Source organism: Hyperolius riggenbachi, chromosome 3 (genome assembly GCF_040937935.1).
Source record: "Hyperolius riggenbachi isolate aHypRig1 chromosome 3, aHypRig1.pri, whole genome shotgun sequence".
In the NCBI taxonomy this organism is placed as follows: domain Eukaryota; kingdom Metazoa; phylum Chordata; class Amphibia; order Anura; family Hyperoliidae; genus Hyperolius; species Hyperolius riggenbachi.
This window is the reverse complement of record NC_090648.1, coordinates 246,456,763-246,479,189: the sequence shown is the minus strand read 5'-3', so window position 1 is coordinate 246,479,189 and position 22,427 is coordinate 246,456,763. Positions and strand designations below refer to the sequence as shown.

Sequence of the window (22,427 nt, the reverse complement as noted above, 5' to 3'; positions counted from 1 at the left end):
TTCTTCAAATCAAGCTTTAGCACTAAATTCACAATGCCCCCAGTATAGTTTAGCCAGGTAAGCGCCTCCAGTATAGTTGCCCCAGTATTAGATCCTGCTATAAATAGAGAGCATTTTGATGACAATTGAGGCAGACTGTGTACGAGAGAACTTGTTAATCTGGCCACAGAGCTTCCAGCAGGGTAATAGTTAAAGTGCAGAGTATCATAAATAACAGTGAGAGAAGGCTGAGGAAAGTGATAAGGGCAATGAGGGGTAGGAGTGGGTGATCTATTACCTTCAGACCGTCACCCGCTGCATCGAGACAGAACACCAGCGCTGCGGCATTAAGGAAGTGTAGCGAGAGGGACAGAAAACCATCACTGCTTCTATAAGCAAGTGTGCAGAGAGGGAGACATCTGTGTACGGAGCACAGAAGCGGAGCTCAGAGGTGCCAGGACAGAAAAGAGTTCGGTGCCCCTCCTTCTAATAGTCTAACCTTACAGCGCTGCCTTTCCTCCTGGCTAGCTCTCGTCACTTTCAGCAGCTGCTGCTGTTAACGCGCTGGCTCTGCCTCTTTCCTTCCCGGCATTTCCTGGGGCCAGCTGATGAAAATATAATCATGCATCACTGCGCTCCCAGTCCCCATGTTGTTGGAAGAGGGAGGCATGGCAGAAGCTAGGACTAGCAGTGAATATTTATGATTGTTAATGAGCCGGGCAGCGAGGGGCGAGTCCAGTCCAGAGCAGCACACAGCACCACCAATCACTTTGTACCACCCTCTGTACAGCTCCGCCTACCTTCTCTATCTAGCTATTGGTGGCGCTGTGTGCTGCTCTGGACTGGACTCGCCCTCCCCCTGCTGCCCGGCTCATTAACAATCATAAATATTCACTGCTAGTCGCAGCTTCTGCCAATCAGTGGCTCCCAAAACCGAAGCTACTGACGATCCTGAAATCGGCTGCAAGTGAATCGCAGTTTCGGTTTAGAACCGCAAAACCGTGCAGCCCTATTAGTTGCCTTAGAGCCCTGTTGATCTTCTAGCATAAGTAGTGTCTGATTCAAAACCCTGGAACAGGCGTATGGCTAATCCAGTAAAACCTGAGTCAGCCGAGACAGAGTACCTAATCTGCATATGCTTGTTCAGGGTCTATGGTCTCTTAAAAGGAAATAAATATGGCAGCCTCCATATTCCTCTCACCTCGGGTCCCTTTTAAAGCTGACCTGAAGTTATTATGAAAATATGACACAAGCATGGCTGCTTACTAGGCGTCCTTAGTTACGAAGTTGCCCAACTGCTAGTCTAAAATGATCACTCACAAGTCTCTGTATTGACAAAGAGTGAATGGTTTTGTTAGCTCATTTGGTATGTGATTGTATTCTTACTTCTGCCCCAATGCAGTGTGATGACAGTAGGTGACAGGCATATACTTATAGCACACAAGTGCAGGCCACCACAGGTCGCCATTGAAACTAGTACACAAGTGCAGGCCACCACAGGTCCCCATTGAAATTAGTACACAAGTGCAGGCCACCACAGGTCCCCATTGAAACTAGTACACAAGTGCAGGCCACTACAGGTCCCCATTGAAACTAGTACACAAGTGCAGGCCACCACAGGTCGCCATTGAAACTAGTAAACAAGTGCAGGCCACCACAGGTCGCCATTGAAACTAGTACACAAGTGCAGGCCACCACAGGTCGCCATTGAAACTAGTACATAAGTGCAGCCCACCACAGGTCCCCATTGAAACTAGTACACAAGTGCAGGCCACCACAGGTCCCCATTGAAACTAGTACACAAGTGCAGGCCACCACAGATCCCCATTGAAACTAGTACACAAGTGCAGGCCACCACAGATCCCCATTGAAACTAGTACACACGTGCAGGCCACCACAGGTCCCCATTGAAACTAGTACAAAAGTGCAGGCCACCACAGGTCCCCATTGAAACTATTACACAAGTGCAGGGCACCACAGGTCCCCATTGAAACTAGTACACAAGTGCAGGCCACCACAGATCCCCATTGAAACTAGTACACACGTGCAGGCCACCACAGGTCGCCATTGAAACTAGTACAAAAGTGCAGGCCACCACAGGTCCCCATTGAAACTAGTACACAAGTGCAGGCCACCACAGGTCGCCATTGAAACTAGTACATAAGTGCAGGCCACTACAGGTCGCCATTGAAACTAGTACACAAGTGCATGCCACCGCAGGTCACCATTTAAACTAGTACATAAGTGCAGGCCACCACAGGTCCCCATTGAAACTAGTACACAAGTGCAGGCCACCACAGGTCGCCATTGAAACTAGTACACAAGTGCAGGCCACCACAGGTCGCCATTGAAACTAGTACACAAGTGCAGGCCACCACAGGTCGCCATTGAAACTTGTACACAAGTGCAGGCCACCACAGGTCCCCATTGAAACTGGTACACAAGTGCAGGCCACCACAGGTCCCCATTGAAACTGGTACACAAGTGCAGGCCACCACAGGTCGCCATTGAAACTAGTACACAAGTGCAGGCCACCACAGGTCGCCATTGAAACTAGTACACAAGTGCAGGCCACCACAGGTCGCCATTGAAACTAGTACACAAGTGCAGGCCACCACAGGTCGCCATTGAAACTAGTACACAAGTGCAGGCCACCACAGGTCCCCATTGAAACTAGTACACAAGTGCAGGCCACCACAGGTCCCCATTGAAACTAGTACACAAGTGCAGGCCACCACAGGTCCCCATTGAAACTAGTACACAAGTGCAGGCCACCACAGGTCCCCATTGAAACTAGTACACAAGTGCAGGCCACCACAGGTCCCCATTGAAACTAGTACACAAGTGCAGGCCACCACAGGTCCCCATTGAAACTAGTACACAAGTGCAGGCCACCACAGGTCCCCATTGAAACTAGTACACAAGTGCAGGCCACCACAGGTCCCCATTGAAACTAGTACACAAGTGCAGGCCACCACAGGTCCCCATTGAAACTAGTACACAAGTGCAGGCCACCACAGGTCCCCATTGAAACTAGTACACAAGTGCAGGCCACCACAGGTCCCCATTGAAACTAGTACACAAGTGCAGGCCACCACAGGTCCCCATTGAAACTAGTACACAAGTGCAGGCCACCACAGGTCCCCATTGAAACTAGTACACAAGTGCAGGCCACCACAGGTCCCCATTGAAACTAGTACACAAGTGCAGGCCACCACAGGTCCCCATTGAAACTCAGGAGCAGTCATTTATGTTAGAGGACCTGCCTGGCAGTTTGTTAGTTGAAGCTGCCTAGAAGGGGCTTAAAGAGAGTCTAAAGCGAGAATAAATCTCGCTTCAGACCTCATAGATAGCAGGGGCACGTGTGCCCCTGCTAAACCGCCGCTATCCCGCGGCTTAACGGGGGTCCCTTCACCCCCAAATCCCCCTCCGTGTAGCGGGGGAGCGCTTCCTGGTTGGGGCAGGGCTAACCGCCGCAGCCCTGCCCCCCGCGCGTCTGTCAGCGCGCATCTCCGCCTCTCCCCCGCCCTTCTCAGTCTTCCTTCACTGAGAGGGGCGGGGGAGAGGCGGCGATGTGCGGCTGATAGACGCGACTGGAGGCAGGGCTGCAGCCGTTAGCTTTGCCTCCAGGAGCGACCAAGTCTGCGACCAAGTGTCGCAGTGGGGGGTTTGGGGGTGAAGGGACCCCCGTTTAGCGGCGCTATAGCGGCGGTTTAGCAACTCTGAAGCGAGATTTATTCTCTCTTCACAGTCTCTTTAACTACGTCGAAAGTCAAGTTCCTTTTTGAAAGCTGAACTGCTCTATTGCCTGTTTCCACTGACAAGCGATGCGAGTGCAGCTACCTAGCCACATCGCATCACTTCCGCTGGCGTCCGCGTCACTTCCGCATCTCCCGACGCGGAAGTGTATGGAGGGGAGAGCGAGCAGATGCGGCTGTGCGAAAATCTGCAGCATGCAAACTGTTCCATTGCCATGCATTGGGATCAGGGCACTTGCGGTGCGATACGGCTGTGTAGCTGCATCGCACCGCTTCTAGTGGAAATGGGCCCTAAGGGATACGTAGCACTTGAAAGTACAAATACATATACTTGTTTAAAGAGACACTGAAGCGAAAAAAAACTATGATATTATGATTTGTATGTGTAGTACAGCTAAGAAATAAAACATTAGTCTAATTGTTTCCAGTACAGCAAGAGTTAAGAAACTCCAGTTGTTATCTCTATACAAAAAAGTCATTATCTCTCTACACTTTCAAAGTAGTGGAGAGGGCTGTTTTCTGACTTTTATTATCTCAACTGTTAGTTAACTATTTACTTGTTCTCTGGCAGAGGAGAGGTCATTAGTTCACAGACTGCTCTGAAAGAATCATTTTGAATGCTGAGTGTTGTGTAATCTGCACATATTAGAGAATGATGCAATGTTAGAAAAACACTATATACCTGAAAATAAAAATATGAGAATATTTTCTTTGCTGCTAATCTTCTAGTAATTATTCATAGTACACAACCAATTCATTATATCATATATTTTTTTTCGCTTCAGTGTCTCTTTAATAGTATGGTTACTCTGCTGTTTAGAAGCACAAGACACATTTAGTGTTTTTCTATCATGCGTATGTTAAAGAAGCTATTGTGTGCTTAGGAGTGCATTAACTGCTTAATCCTAAATCTTAGTTGTTGTTTGACAGATCACTTATTTTCTTTTTTCTTTCCATATTATTTTACCGGGACATGCAGCAGACGGAGGTATGTCATTTAACTTTTTTTTTTTTTGTAAAAGATACTAATGTTAATGTTGCCTTGGCTACTTGAGTACAAGATTTTCTTTTTCGTATTTGCAGAATTTACAGAAACTATTTTGCTGCCAAAGATGGAGCTTCGAAAACGTATTGATGGTATATACTTTTTCTTCTTTGTAACAGTTTTATTTCATGCTTCTCTTTGCTCTCTCTTGTTTGATAAAGTAAATGTCTAAAATGTAATGAGTTTGCAGTGTTTCTAAATGTTTAAAATGGGAAATGAGGTGTATTTCTTCAGAGGAGTCAAGACATCAGTGAAAGCCAGGCAGGTATTTTAAAATGGACCTGCAATATGACCCAGTCTCTACAAAACTGAATTAGCTAGAACATAAAGCAATGAAAAGTGTGTATGCTACAGGTTCTGACTAAGTTCTCTTCTGTGATGATGCTGATCGAATACAGGTATAGCCTTCTTTGTGGCTGGTAGGAAATTACTCTAAGCTCTGGCTATCTGTTTATTCTAGTGTAATGCTTATGCTTGCACATTATGTAGCCTGTCACAGTTCAAAGCACAGAGGGAGGGGGCGACTGGACATTGCAGCTTTAACCACTTAGCGACCACCGAACGCCGACAGGCGTCGGCAGGTCGTTAGTGGTTTTGCATGGAAACGGCTGCTCGTTCGAGCCGCCTTTCGCTGTCAGTTCACGGAGGATGTCTCTGTGAACAGCCTGCGAGCCTCCGATCGCGGCTCGCAGGCTAAATGTAAGCACGCAGGGAAGAAATCCCTGCTGTTTACATCATACGGCGCTGCTGCGCAATAGCGCCATAAAGCAGATCGGCGATCCCCGGCCTCTGACCGGGGATCGCCGGCATCTGATAGGCTGAAGCCTATCAGAGGTGGCGCAGGACAGATCACCGTCCTACGCCGCCCGCTGAGCGGATCGTTCAGAAACAGCCTTATCAGTCTGCAGACAGACTGTACACACGCACTACTGTCGGGAGAACGACCGCCCAGCGGTCTGACGGACCCGTCTTTCTCTGTAGTAGTGCGTGTGTACGCACCTTTCGTTACCCCTTTTCCTGTGTGCTTTGAACTGTACACAATACCCAACTCATGGTGACCCATAGCCAATAGGAGGATATAAGGGACTAAGAAACAAAAAACCCACCTACTAAAAATCAATGCTGAATATAATGTTGCCTTCTTTAAACAAAAGGTATTTGAGATAATTCCGTAATTGAGCAGCTGTGTGTTCCAATGATGCATCACTTCCGAACATGCAAATCCGCTAATTATGGTGTAAGCAACAGTATCGGACTAGAGAAATCAAGAAAAGCTAGGCTGTAAGTACTTTCCCATTTGCCAATAAAGCAGGCAATCCTTCGAGTAACCATCAGGCATAAAATCAAAAGTCAATTCTTTATTTTTATCTGGTAAACCAGTAATAAGGATGCTAACCGGGCAATCCAAAAGTTAAAAATTACTCTAATGGTACCCATACACGGTACAATAAAAAAGTTTGATTTTCCAGTTTTTTCGACTAAAATGATCAAATCGATTTGAAAGTTGAAAAGAATCTTTTTTAAATCAAGAAAAAAAGAACAATTATCCCGTTTCTTCTATAAGAATCTGATCAGACATGTTGGAAAAATGTTTATATTCGGAATAATCAAACTACATTATCTAATAAAAAATAATGAAAAATTGTACCATGTATGGGCACCTTTACTTTTCTCATCCATAAAACATCATTCCCCAGTTTGGTACATCTGGCGCACAAAGGAAGTTGCAGGGCATGCTGGGTTTTCTTTTTTTTCTTCCTTACTTTCCTTCCCTTTTCCCCTCAGACATAATTAATGCAGCCTGATTGGCTGAAGCCTATTTCCTTCCCGTTTTCCCCTACCACACCTCTGTTCCTATCTGATTTGGCCAATATTTCTCATGCTGAGAAGCTGAGAAAATTACTCACCCCCAGCAGCTTCTGAAATCCAATCATACAAATAAACCCGCTTTGCAGAGTCACACAGTGATGATGACAATGCACTTTCTACTGCAGAGCTGGGTGGTAGTGTCTGAAGACTGGGAGGAGGGTGGGCAATGCTTACACAATCGGGCAGGGAGTAAGGGAGGAAATGACATCAGGATTGGCTTCAAGATACACAGTTAATAATAATAATAATCCGAACATTTATATAGCGCTTTTCTCCTGTCGGACTCAAAGCGCTCAAGAGCTGCAGCCACTAAGGGCGCGCTCAGGAGGCCACCCTGCAGTGTTAGGGAGTCTTGCCTTGAACTCCTTCCTGAATAGGTACTGACCCTAGCCAGGATTCGAACCCTGGTCTCCCATGTCAAAGGCAGTGCCCTTAACCAGTACACGATCCAGCCACTGCATAGTTAAAATGGAAAATCCTAAGAAGGATTTTCTCTTTCTTTTTTACAATAGAAAAATCACTAAAATCAAAATGTGGACGGTGCAATGCATATGTTATGTAAGTAGAGTAAGTATTTATCTACTTATTTTATAGGTGGGTTTTTTTTTGGAGATAGTATGGCTGACAGCTCCTCTTTAATCAGCATTACATGGAGGCTCTAATAAAATAAGGAAACAAGGCAGGGTATTTTTTTTATTATCAGAAGTATACTTGTGATTGCTTTGAGCTGGTACTACCTAATGTTTAAAGCGTAACTGTCAGGCATAAAATAAAATAAAAAAATTCTTTATTTTTATCTGGTAAACAAGTAATAAGGATCCTAACCAGGCAATCCAAACGTTAAAAAAAAAAAAATAATCTTACTTTTCTTCTCCATAAAACATCATTCCCCAGTTTCCCTGGCTCTTATTTGGTACATCTGCCACACAAAGGAAGTTGCAGGGCATGCTAGGTTTTCTTTTTTTCTTCTCTACTTTCCCCTCAGACATAACTAATGCAGCCTGATTGGCTGAAGCCTCTTTCCCTCCTTCCTGCAATTGAAACTGAGTTTGAGCCATTAGGTTTGCGAGGCCTCCCTTTTGTTGTTGGCTCTGTAAACAAAGCACTTATGATTTCACATTAGGATTCAGTAAAACTGAAAACTACGGATGTGACATTGTCCTGCCGGCCAATCATTGCGGACCATGTGTCCAACAGGACGCATGGACTCACTGATGTCATGGCGCTATGCATGCCAAGCATCGCACTCTATGCGCCTCACGAGTGCGACGCTATGGTTACGCATCATGCGTACCAGAGGACGCATTGTTTACGTCCAAAACTTACAGGGCCTGCCCCCCTTACTTCCGGATACAGTTTGCGTTGTCAGGGCAACAAATACACAGCTATGCTCTATGTACAAAATGTCAGTAAACTAAATATATGCCCCCACAGCCAGATATTTGCTATGGAGACATACAAATGACATAAAATTGTGGACATTCAAGCCAGTGGGGGTGTTTTTTGGATTGGCATTAACTAATGCCCAAAACTGGTGTAAGAAGAAAAAAAAAAACTTACCACCCAGTAGAGCAGGGGCCCTCTTAAAGGGGAAGAGCAGGCTCAAACCAAATTTATAAACCTGCAAAGAGAGAAGCAACAAGAAAAAAATATACAAATGTCATTAAACCTCATCTCACCATGATAATTATAGTGCAGTTAAAATCAACAATAACATCCTGCAAAAAAAAATGTTTTTGTTAAGATTTACATCAATTGTCTCATTTCATCTTTCTTTTAAAAAACAAACGTTAAAAAAAAAATCTAACTTTTCTTCTCCATAAAACATCATTCCCCAGTTTCCCTGGCTCTTATTTGGCACATCTGCCACACAAAGGAAGTTGCAGGGCATGCTAGGATTTCTTTTTTTCTTCTCTACTTTCCCCTCAGGCATAACTAATGCAGCCTGATTGGCTGAAGCCTCTTTCCCTTCTTCCTGCAATTGAAACCGGGATTGAGCCATTAGGTTTGTGAGGCCACCCTTTTGTTGTTGGCTCTGTAAACAAAGCACTTATGACTGCACATTAGGATTCAGTAAAACTGAAAATTACGGATGTGACATTGTACTAACCTGTTTTATCTATGTGGTTACTAACTATATATGTTTTAATGTACTTACAGAGCTGGTGGAAAAGGAAAAGCTTGTGGTTGATGCAAGAGTCTACTCGTACGCCTTGGCACTGGAGCACGCTGTGGCTAAGCCTTATGAGTTGCCATTCCTAAAGTGTTAGGGCTGCTTCTGTACAGCCTGTGTACTCGCACTAGGCACCTATGCTTTTCCTCTTTGCATTGTATTACAGCAATTGTGCTGAGGGTTATGAACTTTTCTGAAGTACTTCCGATGTCTTCTTTATTGGTTTCTACTTCATATTCCAGTCTCCAAGAAATCCTTCTTCTCTTGATTCCTCAAAACTGCACATATGCAAAACCTTTATGAAAACCCTAAATCTGTTCTAATGAAAATTAACTGGAACACGCTCATGAACAGGGATTGTACTGTTCTGCAGACATGTGATGTGTCGTGATGAGTTGAATTTATAGAGTACATAAAGAAGTCACTGTAAACAACTGTTATTTCTCAGCCCAAAGATTTATGGTGGTGAGTTTGGTCACATGACTGGAGGAATTGAACAGTAAAGATTGGCTTATGAAATTGTGGCATTCCACTTCATTGAATTTTGGTATTGGTAAGGAAAAATTAAAACAAAGGAGTTTGACAGGATCCTGATAAGTATTAAAGTGCTCCTTTGGGCTTGTGTTTTTAATACATACAGTATTGTATGGAATATATCATAAATTGCACAATAACCATTTTATTACTATTTTTTATTACTTCACTAACTGGATTTTCAAATATTTCTTTCTGTGTGAATGTCAAATGCAGTTCTGTTGGTTGGTACAGCAGCCTGTAAATCAACCAAATAATGTAGTCACGAGAGATGATCAGCAAGACTACTAATTCCAGCTTGCATGGAAATATACGGTAATGCAAATTGTATGCAGCTTGGAATTGGGCCCATTGAAATTGATGGAAAATGCATTTGATTGTCCCAATTCCAAGCAACATACCTTTTACAAGTTGGAATCTTAGCATCTCTAGTACTTACAAATACTTTTAACTACAGAGGCTATTCCTGCCCACCTACCGTCTGCTACTGAGGTTTACTTTTTGTGCCCAGCACAACAGCATCTCATCGTTATTACGTGTTAAATCCTGCCTGCTTAGTGTGTAATAAAGAATTTAACCTTCCTACAACTCCCACTGTATGTTTATTTAAAAAACAAAGTTAAACAAAAGACAAGTGACAAATTGGCTTCAATTCATCAAGCATTACCGCATTCGGTAATGCTGAAAACAGCTGACTTAACGGAGCACTTTAGAAAATGTTAATTCATCAAAGCTGTTACCGAATGAGAAGCTGAAATGACAGAGCAATGAGATAAATTACTGACGTGCTCAACACATGTCAGCAAATGTCAGTAAATGTTAATTCATCAAGGTTACCACATTCCCTAACACATTCGGTGATTATCTCCAGCTCTCCCCTGTCTTAAAAGGCTTCCAAAGCCTTCTGTGTGAATGTTTTCATGATTAACAGGAGCAGGCAGCCAATAGAAACAGCCCCTCTTCTCCTGCAAGTGCTGCTGATAGGTCACACAGGCTTCTCCACACAAGCTTTCAGACCCCCCAGGCAGTGAGCAGAGAGAACGGGACAAAAGATATCCCCAGATACCCTTTGGTGGTGTAACCCTTTGAGTCCCTGTTTGAAAATGCAAAGATGCTGGTGGTGAAATCACCAAGCATGGCATTTGTAATGTCTCCAGGAAGTTCATCTACATTGTGGCAAATAAGTAAAATGTTAAGAAAGACTGATGGACAGATTCAGAGCAGCAGAGGCAGTATAAATAACAGTAAATACAACACATGTTTACATCTAAAGGGATGTCTGGATGCCTTCTATTGTAATCAGCTTGTAACAACACAGGGACATTCCAAGCTGCTCTGCACCACTCTGCTGTTATCAACAGCCTTTGATGAATTGAAGCCTAGTAGTTCGGTAACTTAACGTACCTCTACCACACATGTGAAAATATTGATGAATTAGCACAGTGAAGTGTAAAATACCGAATGTGGTATTTTAAGGACTGGGATTTTGTTATCGAACACCCTATGATGAATTGAAGCCATTGTCTTTTAATGTGGGTCGGGGTGATGAATATAGATTGCCAAAATGATGCTGTTTATTCTTTCTTGCATGCAAATTTTATACAGCTTGGAATTTAGGTCAATTGAATATACTTTATCCTATGTTTAACTCGATTCCAAGCTGCATATATAGTTTGCATTAAATTTGCATTTACAATGTTGCACTGCTGGCCATAATCCATCAATCTCTATTAGCTGTGGGGGGAGGTGGGTCAGGTAATAGAGCATTTACATAGACGCTGGGAGATTTCGGCGCAGGGGAAAGCTGATAAATGGTTTACCCTGCTCCTGCACAAGTTCCGGTGGCGTTAATTACTATTACCCCTCCAGGCCGCCATGGATAGTGGGGGAAAGACGTAATTCGACTTCCAACTATTGCTGGCAGCCGAATTACAGTGTTTTTGCAGTGATTTTCTGACTGTGCCCAAATCACTCACTGAGTGCTGCTATAGCCATAGTTCCTAGTACGGTTTATGGTGGCGCCAGCTCTGCCCAAACTACTGCGCTGTATTTTACAGCGCTCCCAGGTAATTTACTTTGTGCTGGGGAAGGAACTCATTCAGTCTTGGCAGGAGCTGCTAGATGCCAGAAGTCAGACAGGTACTTATATACTTGCAAAAAGTGCAGATGCGCAAAGCACTAAACTTTGAGCATTCCTAATTAGTGCAAATTTACTATCTGTATTTTAATATGGTAGGCTGAACTATGGCTTCAAACTTTCCTTGTGTGCCTTCAGAAAAATATTGGACTTCTAAAATCGGTAAACTGATCATTGCGGGCATAAGGAAAATAAAAGTTCATAGATTGAAGGACCATTATAGCGAAGATGTTACTACTGTACCTCATTTAATATAATCCACATTAGTTTCTCAATATACGGTACTTTGTGATAAAATTATGTTCAGAAATATTGTGCTCACTACCTATCAGCTTCCTCAGAGAAGGAATTCGGCTGCTTATTTCTCTCCCCAGAGCCATAGTCTTACAGCCCTGCAGTTACTACACCCACTTCTGTGTATGCTGTAAGTGATCTAGGACTCCAGGTGATTGCGAGGAGAAACTTTCTAATAAACAAGCCGTTTTAACTTGAGGAAAAAAGTAGATAAACAGTTGAAATCTTTCTGTAATAGTTTAGTCCAAGTGAAGAAAGTCCGCATCACATCCTGACAGCTGCCAATGTAGCAGCTGTCCAGAAATGAAAAATGACATTTGAGGATACCTCGAACACCATATATTAGGATAATTTAATGCTGCTTTTATTTGTAGGAGTATCAAAATATTATAGTTATTGCTACCTACTAAGAACCGTTATTAGATTTATTTTTTTTTCTTTCATTAGCCTTTGAGCTGCAGTGTCTGCATGTAATAAAATGTGAATTATAGGAAATGGTTGGCTAGCTAGAATCCTGCACTGTGAGAAGAATTGCTAGCTTCCTGCTGAAGAAGGAAACTTTACTAAGCTTATTGAATATTACATAACAGCCAAGGCTAAGCATCACGGGTAGGGAGGGGGGGGCTATATACCAATATACAGCAATATATAGAAAGTGTTTCTGATGTTGAAACCAGGAACATGACTGTAAAAGTGAGTATTCTGAATAGGGATGGTCAATGAGATGCAAATAATTTAAATTGATGCAGGATTATGCAAATTTATGCCACTTGAAACTGGACCAACCAAATTTTTACCTCAGAAGAATTTGGTTAAAGGGACTCCGAGCACCTCATGGGGCATGCCTTTAAGACAGACGACTTCCAACAAAGTCGTGCTATGACCCCTCTGGAGGAGCCTCTTGCAATGGCCATGCGTGTCACCTCCTCTTCCTGCTTTATTCAGTGATGCACTTCTCTAACAGAGAAGCTAGGGGTGACCCGGAAGTTATAACATAGCCAAGATGGATATGAACGAAAACTATTTGGTGTAGAACAGCGATTCAGGCATCAAATGAAAGAGGAGAGCACAAGCTACAGAATGGTATGCATCTTAAAGGGGAACTTCAGCCTAAACAAACATACTGCTATTAAGTTACATTAGTTATGTTAATTAGAGTAGGTAATATAATCTTTTACCCTCCCTGTTTTAAGAGAACAGGCAAATGTTTGTGATTCATGGGGGCTGCCATCTTTGTCATGGGGGCAGCCATCTTTTTGGTTGAAAGGAGGTGACAGGGAGCATGAGACACAGTTCCAACTGTCCTGTGTCCTGATAACCACTCCGAGCTGCACATGCTAGACTTCAAATGTCAAATTCAAAATGTAAAAAAAAAAAATTTGCACCAAAACAGCAGAACGAGAACAACGACATCAGAAATCCCATCATGCTTTGCACAGCATCAGGGGAAAAATGCCCGGGCAGTTTTGTTCTGTGCAGCTAAAAATGAGGCTTGTATAAGAGAAACAGTTCTGATGCTGTGAAACTGTTAAAGAAACACCAGGCCTTTGCAGTGCTGCTGAGTCGATTTTTAGTCTGGAGGTTCACTTTAAGTACTTTGCAGTACTGGTCGGAGGCTTGCATGTCCATGAGAGGTGCTCGGAGTCCTTTAAATTTAAGCTGCATGAATTTGCATACAAAATTTGCATAATGCTGCATCAACTCAAAATTATGTGCATCTCATTGACCATCCTTAATTTTGAATCATTTACTGCATTCTACTATGTCACTACAGTGCCTCTTTAAATTAGAGTCAAGGAAATAAAGCTGATTTGTGGGGCATATTGATGCTATTTTTTCAGGAAAATGACTACTTTTGTCCTGTGCTGTTTGAAGGAATGATAAAATAAAAATTGCACAAAAGGGAAGATTATGACAAAAAAAATTGAGAAGCTGTGTAGATTTGTCAGTTATAGACTCTTCACCTCTATGTAACCATGGGCCTTTATACTGCTTCTAGTGCATGGATATTGGAGTATCATAGATAATGGCAATGTTTAATACTAACGTCTTGTAATGGCATAAAGTGTAAATGCCAAGAATGACCTTTTTAACATTAAATAGTTGCAGAAAAATGGTCTTGCTCAGTCCCTATGTCTTTCTATTTCTGGCATATACCTATGTGGGTGATTTTTTTTTTTTTTTTTTATAACTTCTGCATACAGATTAATTTCTGAAAGCTTATGATGTGAAGGTAAGGTATCATAATCAAAAAAAGACTATCAACAGCAAGTCACTAAAAATGCTGAAAACATTTGAGCAAGAAAACATTTGCAAAGGCATTTTAAATTATGAGAACTGATGCACTCTGTCCACTAGCCAGTGAACCCATTTCTCTCATAATTGTTGAATGAGGGATGAGTGCATAACCACAAGGCCAGTGTAGATGAGAGAACATCAGTGTGTATTGTGCAGGAATGAAGATGCATAATGATATAAGCAATCACATGGTCAAGGGTATGCAGGGACTTCCCAGGCCACATGTGAATTGTTAACACATCTGTACAAGATGCTCTCTATAAGGTTATTAAACGAGTAATACTTTGGGCTCATGGGATAGTTATAGATAAGCCTAGATATTTGTAACCAACAATCCTAAACAACTGGGCAGGAGCAGATGGTGAAAAGGTACCAAAAGAGTTCATCAATTTAAAGGGAACCTTAGCTGAGGATATGGATTTTTCCTTTTAAAATGATACCAGTTCCCTGACTCTACAGCTGATCCTTTGTATCTAATACTTTCAGCCACAGCCCCCGAACAAGCATGCAGATCAGGTGCTTTGACTGAAGTCTGACTGGATTAGCTGCATGATTGTTTCAGGTGTGTGATTCAGCCACTACTGCAGATCAGCAGGACTGCCAAGCAAATGGTATTGTTTAACCTCCTTGCAACCGCCTAACGCCAGTTGGTGGTTGCAAGGTGGCAGCCCTAGAACCGCTCAACGTCAATTGGCGTGAACTGCTGGGAGCGTGTTTGCTGGGGATCGAGCGCGCATCCCCGCTTGAATGACATCAGTCTACCAGCGGCAATCACCGTTAGGAGACTGTTACACAGCAAAACCGCCGTCTATTTACATTGTACAGTACTGTGTCACTTGGCTGTCACCTGGAGAGGCTCTGAGAGCGATAGGTTCTCATTGGTTGATGCCTACGAGAGCTGATCGCTGTGACTGGCTGGTGGTGGGGGGAGGGAGGGTAGAAATTAAAAAAAAAAAAAAAAGCAAAATGCATTTTAAAGTAAACACAAATAAATTAACATTGGACCAGCGAGCAGAGCCCACAACAGAAAGCTCTGTTGGTGGACAGAAAGGGGGGAAATCACTTGTGTGCTCAATAGTATGACTCTGCAGTAAACTCTTAAAGCTTGGGAGCACTACATTGTAAAAAATACCCTGGCCACTAGGAGGGGGGGGGGGGCTGGTGTAAGCCTATGGTCCTGAAGTGGTTAAAAGGAAATATCCATATCCCTCTTAGTTTAGGTTCCCTTTATGACAGTCAGTAGTAAAACTGGTGGACTCAAACAGTAAATCAAGATTAAATATGCCCTAGAGAACATATAGGAATATTGGTATAAATCATGTAGCTTTATACCACACTCGGGGGCACCTTCTTATGGTTTTGATCTAGCATCTTTCTCCCATCTCTGCATTTTGAGAAAAGTTCTCAGATCATACAAGGTAATAAATATGGATGGTCAATGAGATGGAAATGATTTTGAGTTATCACAATTTAAATAAAATGCATCTTGAAAATGGACCAATTGTCTGTTTTCAAGCTGCATAAATTTACATAAAAGTAGCATAATTTTGTATAAGCTCAGGTTTACATCAAATTGACCATGCTTAGTAATAAGGTGTTTGGATATATGGTCGGTTATAGTGACCAGAAAATGAAACTGACAGGTTATACTCAAGGGAAGGATATTGAGGATATGTGTAACATGCCAAATAAAGGTAGTGATTGTGAAATGCAGATCATAAACCACATTTGCTGCATAAACGACTGAAAGTGCGATATTCCCAGACTGAACATATGATATTGTTTCAGGCCCCCTCAAAGATCATAAAGAACCTTCATATTTAACATGTACCTGAGATTGCAAAATAAAGATTTTATACTCACCCGAGGCTGCCTCCAGCCCACTGTGCACTGTTGCATCTCTCGCCATCCTTCCGGGTGCCTCCATTCAGCCGCAATCAGCACTGGTAATCTGGCTCAGTTGTGCCAGTCTGCTCTTCTGGCACGCCACACATCTTTTGGATGGGCCACACATGCGTAGAACCGACTGGCGACAGAGCCAGATTCCAGTGCTGATTGCGGCCGAATGGAGGCACTTGGAGGGACACATCGGTGCTCATGGGGTTGGCAGAAGCCCTGGGTGAGTATAAAATCTTTATTTCACTATCACGGGTTTACTTTACAGGGATACTTTAGTGAACCTGGAAAAAAAGAGATTCACTTACCTGGGGCTTCTACCAGCCCTCCACAGCCACCCGATGTCCCAGTCATCACTTCTGAATGCTCCCATCACCCGCAGTAGCACAGTTTTGATTTCAGTGACAGAGCTACAGCACCTGCGTGGCCCTGGCCGCTGGGTCCTTGATCACGGTCCCGCTGCCAGGAGCGTCTTGCAAAGGAGATTTTCTCCAATTACGCCTGCGCAGGAAACTCCTGTCAGCGGGAGCATGATCGATGACATGCAGGGCCAGCAGGCATTGTCTTTGTCGCTGAAACCCTGCTGATGCGGGCGACAGGAGCATCTAGAAGTGACGGTGTGGATGGCTGGTAGAAGCCCCAGGTAAGTGAATGTCTTTTTCAGGTACACTTAAAGGGAACCTAAACTGAGAAGGATATGGATTTTTCCTTTTAAAATAATACCAGTTGCCTGACTCTCCTGATGATCCTGTGTCTCTAATACTTTCAGCCACAGCCCCTGAACAAGCATGCAGATCAGGTGATCTGACTGAAATCAGACTGGATTAGCTGCATGCTTGTTTCAGGTGTGTGATTCAGCCACTACTGCAGCTAAACAGATCAGCAGCACTGCCAGGCAACTGGTATTGTTTAAAAGGAAACATCCATATCCCTCCCAGTTTAGTTTCCCTTTAAGGGCAGTCTGTGACATGGAATGGATCCTGTTTTTCCTATAGATGTGATTAACTGGAATATTGGGGAATATACCATAGGTAAGAAATGCTATGCCAGAATGTTTTCTGAGAAAATTGTGGTGTGTGTGTGTGTGTGTGTGTGTGTGTGTGTGTGTGTGTGTGTGTGTGTGTGTGTATATATGTTCTAATCTAAACAAATACTACAAATTTATACATAGAAATATTTTATTGTTTTGCATTCATTGTTTCATTTACACACACCTAATTTTGCAGTAAAATTAACATATAGAAACATATTGGCTTACATTATGTTCAGTTTGTCATCACCTCACTCTGATCAAGAGAGATGCTAAGAAGTCTGGCTTGCATCAACGTTTAATGCAAACTGTATGCAGTTAGGATTCAGGCCAATAAAATGCACTTCCAGTTTGTTTTGATTGGCGTAATTCAAAACTGGCAATAGAGATAAGAAAATGAGGGGTTTCAGGTCCACATTTAACCACTTAAGCCCTCGGTCATTTTCACTTTATGCTTCCGAGCAATGTTCACCTCCCATTCATTAGCCTATAACTTTATCACTACTTATCACAATGAACTAATCTATATCTTGTTTTTTCCACCACCAATTAGGCTTTCTTTGGGTGGTACATTTTGCTAAGAGCTACCTTACTGTAAATGCATTTTAAAGAGAACCCGAGGCGGGGTTCTAAGAATTAAATCCCCATACAGAGGCTGGGTCTGCCTAAAGAGCCCAGCCTCTGTTGCGATTTAGATTCCCCCTAAGCCCCCCTGCGCTCAGCGAGACCCCATAATTCACAGCCGCGCTGCCGACACGGAGCGTGTCAGAAGCGGCTGAGTTTACCTTCGTAATGCCAGTCTCCGCTCTCCCCCGCCTCCTGCATCGCTCCGGTCCCCGCCCACGTCCCTTCCCTCCACGCCGATTGGAGGGAAGGGACGCGGGCGGGGACCGGAGCTCTGCAGGAGGCGTGGGAGAGCGGAGACTGACGTTAAAAGGTAAACACAGCCACACAGCGCGGCTGTGAATTATGGGGTCTCGCTGAGCGCAGAGGGGGGCTTAGGAGGAATCTAAATAGCAACAGAGGCTGGGCTCTTTAGGCAGACCCAGCCTCTGTATTGGGATTTAATTCCTAGAACCCAGCCTCGGGTTCTCTTTAACAGTAAAAATAAGAAAAAAACTTAAATTCATTTTCTCAGTTTTTGGCCATTATAGTTTTAAAATAATACATGCCTCCATAATTAAAACCCATGTATTGTATTTGCCCATTTGTCCCGGTTATTTCACCATTTAGGCTACTTACACACTAAGACGTTGCGTTAGGTGCTATGTTAAGGTCGCATAACGTGCACCTAACACAACGCATGGTGGTGGTGGCAGAGGACGTTAGCAAAGAGTCGCGTTAAGCGGCTTTTTGATGCGTCCGTGATGCGTACTATAGTACGCATGCGCTGGTGGAGACCACGTGAGCGGAACACTCCGCATCACGTGGTCCCGCCAGTGACGTCAGCACAGTGCAGTGAATATTAATTAGCCATGTGGCTAATCACTGCGCCTGTGCAAGCAGGCTAACGCGGCAAAGCCGCTCTAACGCCGTAGCATGCTGCACTCTAAGATTGACATGCAGTGTTACAATGTAACGCAACGTGGGCACTGTGAACAGCCCATTGCAGTTACATTGCTGTGCGTTGGGGAGCGTTACAGGCTGCACTAACGTGCGCCTGTAACGTCTTAGTGTGTAAGTAGCCTTAAATGATGTCCCTATCACAATATATGGCGACAATATTTTATTTGGAAATAAAAGAGCAATTTGCATCCATCACTTAACAAGCTTATAAAAAGAAAGATATTTCATCTTTACATAGATATTTAAAAAGTTTAGACCAGGGGTCTCAAACTCAATTTACCCGGGGGCCGCAGGAGGCAAAGTCAGGATGAGGCTGGGCCGCATAAGGGAGTTCACGTGTCCCCGCCGCAAAACGAGGGCTGCAGAGCCCCCAAATCGCCCCGGGGGCAATCCGCCGGCATTTCCTGGAAGGGGCAGAGCTTTCAGCTTCAGCTCTGCCCCTCCTGACGTCAATCGCGGCGGATCGCCGCCTCTGCCCGCCCACTCTAAACATAAAAAAAAAAATTGGGAAAATAGGAAAAAATGCCCGGAATCTTCATACAGCCATATTACGGCTGTATAGCGATCCCTGGCCAAAGCGCTGCGGCTGCGTATGGACCCCCTGGAAACTCTGTCAGGAAATGTATTGCTCTTTCTTTTGATACATGTAAAATTACACTACCGTTAGGCTTGCTACTAAAAGTGACATTTACCGCATTTAAAAGTATACTATTTTCCTTCGAAACTTTAAAATCGATTTTCTCAAGAACTATAAGGTCTTTTTGAAAAATTGTTTTTTCCTCTTATTCCTAATGATCTCCTTAACATATCCTGCAAATTTAGGGTTTCTAGCATTTAAGGTGGATTTGCTATTAACCATTAAAGTCGGCGGGTTTTTAAATGTGTATTTTTTTCCTTTGCAACTTTAAAATCGATTTTCTCAAAAACTATAAGGCCGATTTGAAAAAATTTTTTTTCCTCTTGTAGCCACTGGGGGCCCCTACAAGCTCTGGGGCCCTGGGGCCACAAAATATTGTATCGCGGGCCGCAAATGGCCCGCGGGCCGCGAGTTTGAGACCCCTGGTTTAGACCCTTAAGTAAATATTTGTGTTTTTTTTTTTTATTGTAATGTTTTTTTCTTTTTTTTTATTATTATTAAACATTTTATGTGGGTATTTTTGGGAGGGTGGGATGTAAATAGTATTTGTTTGGGGTATATTTTTTTTTAATTTGTTTTTTTTTTACATTTAGATTTAGTTTTACTTGAGTTTGTTTACATGACTTCACTCTAAGCATACAATGTACGCTTGGAGGGACATAGGAGGCAGAAAAAGCGAAGCTTCCGAGAGAAGCTATCGCTTTTTCTGCGGGGGAGAGGAATCAGTGATCGGGCACCATAGCCCAATTCAGTGCTTTCTGGCCTAACGATCCGCGGCCGGGAGCATGCATGCACATGTCCTCCTTGACGTAGAACTACATCAAGGAGGACAAAGTGGTTAATAATACAGTGATTATAAAATGTAACTTTCAATTACAGTCATTGAGTTATAAATATAACAATCATTAAATCCATGTCACATCTGTATGCAGTGATTGGCCAAATCACTGCATATCGATGTGACATATGGATTTTTAATAATGGTCATTTGTTACTTAATGACTAATTAACAAGTTACATTTTATAATCCCTGTATTATTAATTTTGGACCTGAAAACCCTCATGTTCTTGGTATCACTCTTGCCATATTGATCAGAGGGGTGATCTTTTCTCTGTTTATCCAATTATAAACTTCATACAATTTGCATCCAAGCTGGGATTATTAAAATTTTATTGGCCAGAATACAGCAACACCTCTAGGTCAAACTGGTCTGCCTCAAATCATTTTAATGAAAAATCATAACAGGAAACCTTACAGGGAACAGTTTTCTAGCCAAAGTGCCACTTAACATTTGAGGCAGCATAATTGGCTGAACAATATGGTTGCAGTTATTACTAACTATTTAAAACCTAAAAGTTGTAGAGGGTGCTGTGATTTGAAAACTCTTACGGCTAGGTTCACTAGTCTTAATGCAACATTACAACGCAACAAAAAATTGGTAATGCAGATTAATGCTGTTGCTGTTACATACAGTAGGTACAGTGAAGCATACAGGCAATACAATAACATTTGTAAAGCGCTTTTCTCCCATAGGATTCAATGAAAAGTATGCTTTCCTGTACCTGGTCACGTTTGCGTTTAGCGGTAACGCTCTGCAGCAGTATATTACCATAATGCTACATGTTACAATGAAACTAACGTCGCACTGTGAACGTTGCATGCACTTCTCATTGCAGTGCGGTAAGCTGCATTATTAAACGTTATAATGCATCACTGCAACGTCCTACTGTGAACCTAGCTCGAAACTCTCAAACAATCACGTCATCAGAGTTTCCTCTAACACATTTAAGGTGGTAGTTAATTTCCTAAGGGAAATAAAGCACTGATTATCGTATAAACTGTAGTCAAAAATAAACAGCAGCAAGGATTTCTACCAAAAATGCTGGAACAGTGATCTTGAGAAGATCAGATGCAAAGATTTCCGAGTTCAGGCAGGATTATGTAAATTTGCATGCAAATTTTATGCAGCTTGAAAAACAGACTAAAGTTCCACCCAGGTTTAAATTGCTTGGTCCATTTTCAAGCTGCATACATTTACATATTCCAGCATGAACTCAGAAATCTTTGCATCTCATTCATCTTTTGATATAGCCTAGCAAACACCTTACAGCAGGGGTCTCAAACTCAATTTACCCGGGGGCCGCAGGAGGCAAAGTCAGGATGAGGCTGGGCCGCATAAGGGAGTTCACGTGTCCCCGCCGCAAAACGAGGGCTGCAGAGCCCCCAAATCGCCCCGGGGGCAATCCGCCGGCATTTCCTGGAAGGGGCAGAGCTTTCAGCTTCAGCTCTGCCCCTCCTGACGTCAATCGCGGCGGATCGCCGCCTCTGCCCGCCCACTCTAAACATAAAAAAAAAAATTGGGAAAATAGGAAAAAATGCCCGGAATCTTCATACAGCCATATTACGGCTGTATAGCGATCCCTGGCCAAAGCGCTGCGGCTGCGTATGGACCCCCTGGAAACTCTGTCAGGAAATGTATTGCTCTTTCTTTTGATACATGTAAAATTACACTACCGTTAGGCTTGCTACTAAAAGTGACATTTACCGCATTTAAAAGTATACTATTTTCCTTCGAAACTTTAAAATCGATTTTCTCAAGAACTATAAGGTCTTTTTGAAAAATTGTTTTTTCCTCTTATTCCTAATGATCTCCTTAACATATCCTGCAAATTTAGGGTTTCTAGCATTTAAGGTGGATTTGCTATTAACCATTAAAGTCGGCGGGTTTTTAAATGTGTATTTTTTTCCTTTGCAACTTTAAAATCGATTTTCTCAAAAACTATAAGGCCGATTTGAAAAATTTTTTTTTCCTCTTGTAGCCACTGGGGGCCCCTACAAGCTCTGGGGCCCTGGGGCCACAAAATATTGTATCGCGGGCCGCAAATGGCCCGCGGGCCGCGAGTTTGAGACCCCTGCCTTACAGGCTAGGACCCACTAGAACGATTTAGCCGTGTTTTTGGATCGCCAGCAAATCCAAAAAACGCTTTGCCAATGAAAGCGAACCCTCTGGAGTGATTGCGATTAAGGCCAATTGCAATCGCAGGACATGCATTGTTTTTGGCTGTTTGTGTTCCAATACAAAATATGAGTGCTGCAACATTGCTTTTAAATCACTTTTCAAAGTAATTTTGCAGCAATCTGGGGCTGAATGTTTGTTTTTAAAGAAAACCTGTAACAAAAAAAACTCCCCTGGGGGGTACTCACTTCGGG

The 22,427-nt window shown here is 43.0% G+C and overlaps 1 protein-coding gene across 1 annotated transcript in view; it reads left to right on the top strand.

Moving 5' to 3' along the window:
• The window catches only part of LOC137563528 (ADP-sugar pyrophosphatase-like), a 30,669-nt gene extending 20,729 nt beyond the window's left edge, over positions 1-9,940 (top strand). Inside the window, exons 8-10 of the mRNA XM_068276105.1 lie at positions 4,717-4,725; positions 4,821-4,874; positions 8,812-9,940. Coding sequence (XP_068132206.1) covers positions 4,717-4,725; positions 4,821-4,874; positions 8,812-8,921 — 173 coding nt within the window. The 3' untranslated portion in view covers positions 8,922-9,940. The remainder of the gene's footprint in view (positions 1-4,716; positions 4,726-4,820; positions 4,875-8,811) is intronic.
• The last annotated feature ends 12,487 nt before the right edge of the window (positions 9,941-22,427 follow it).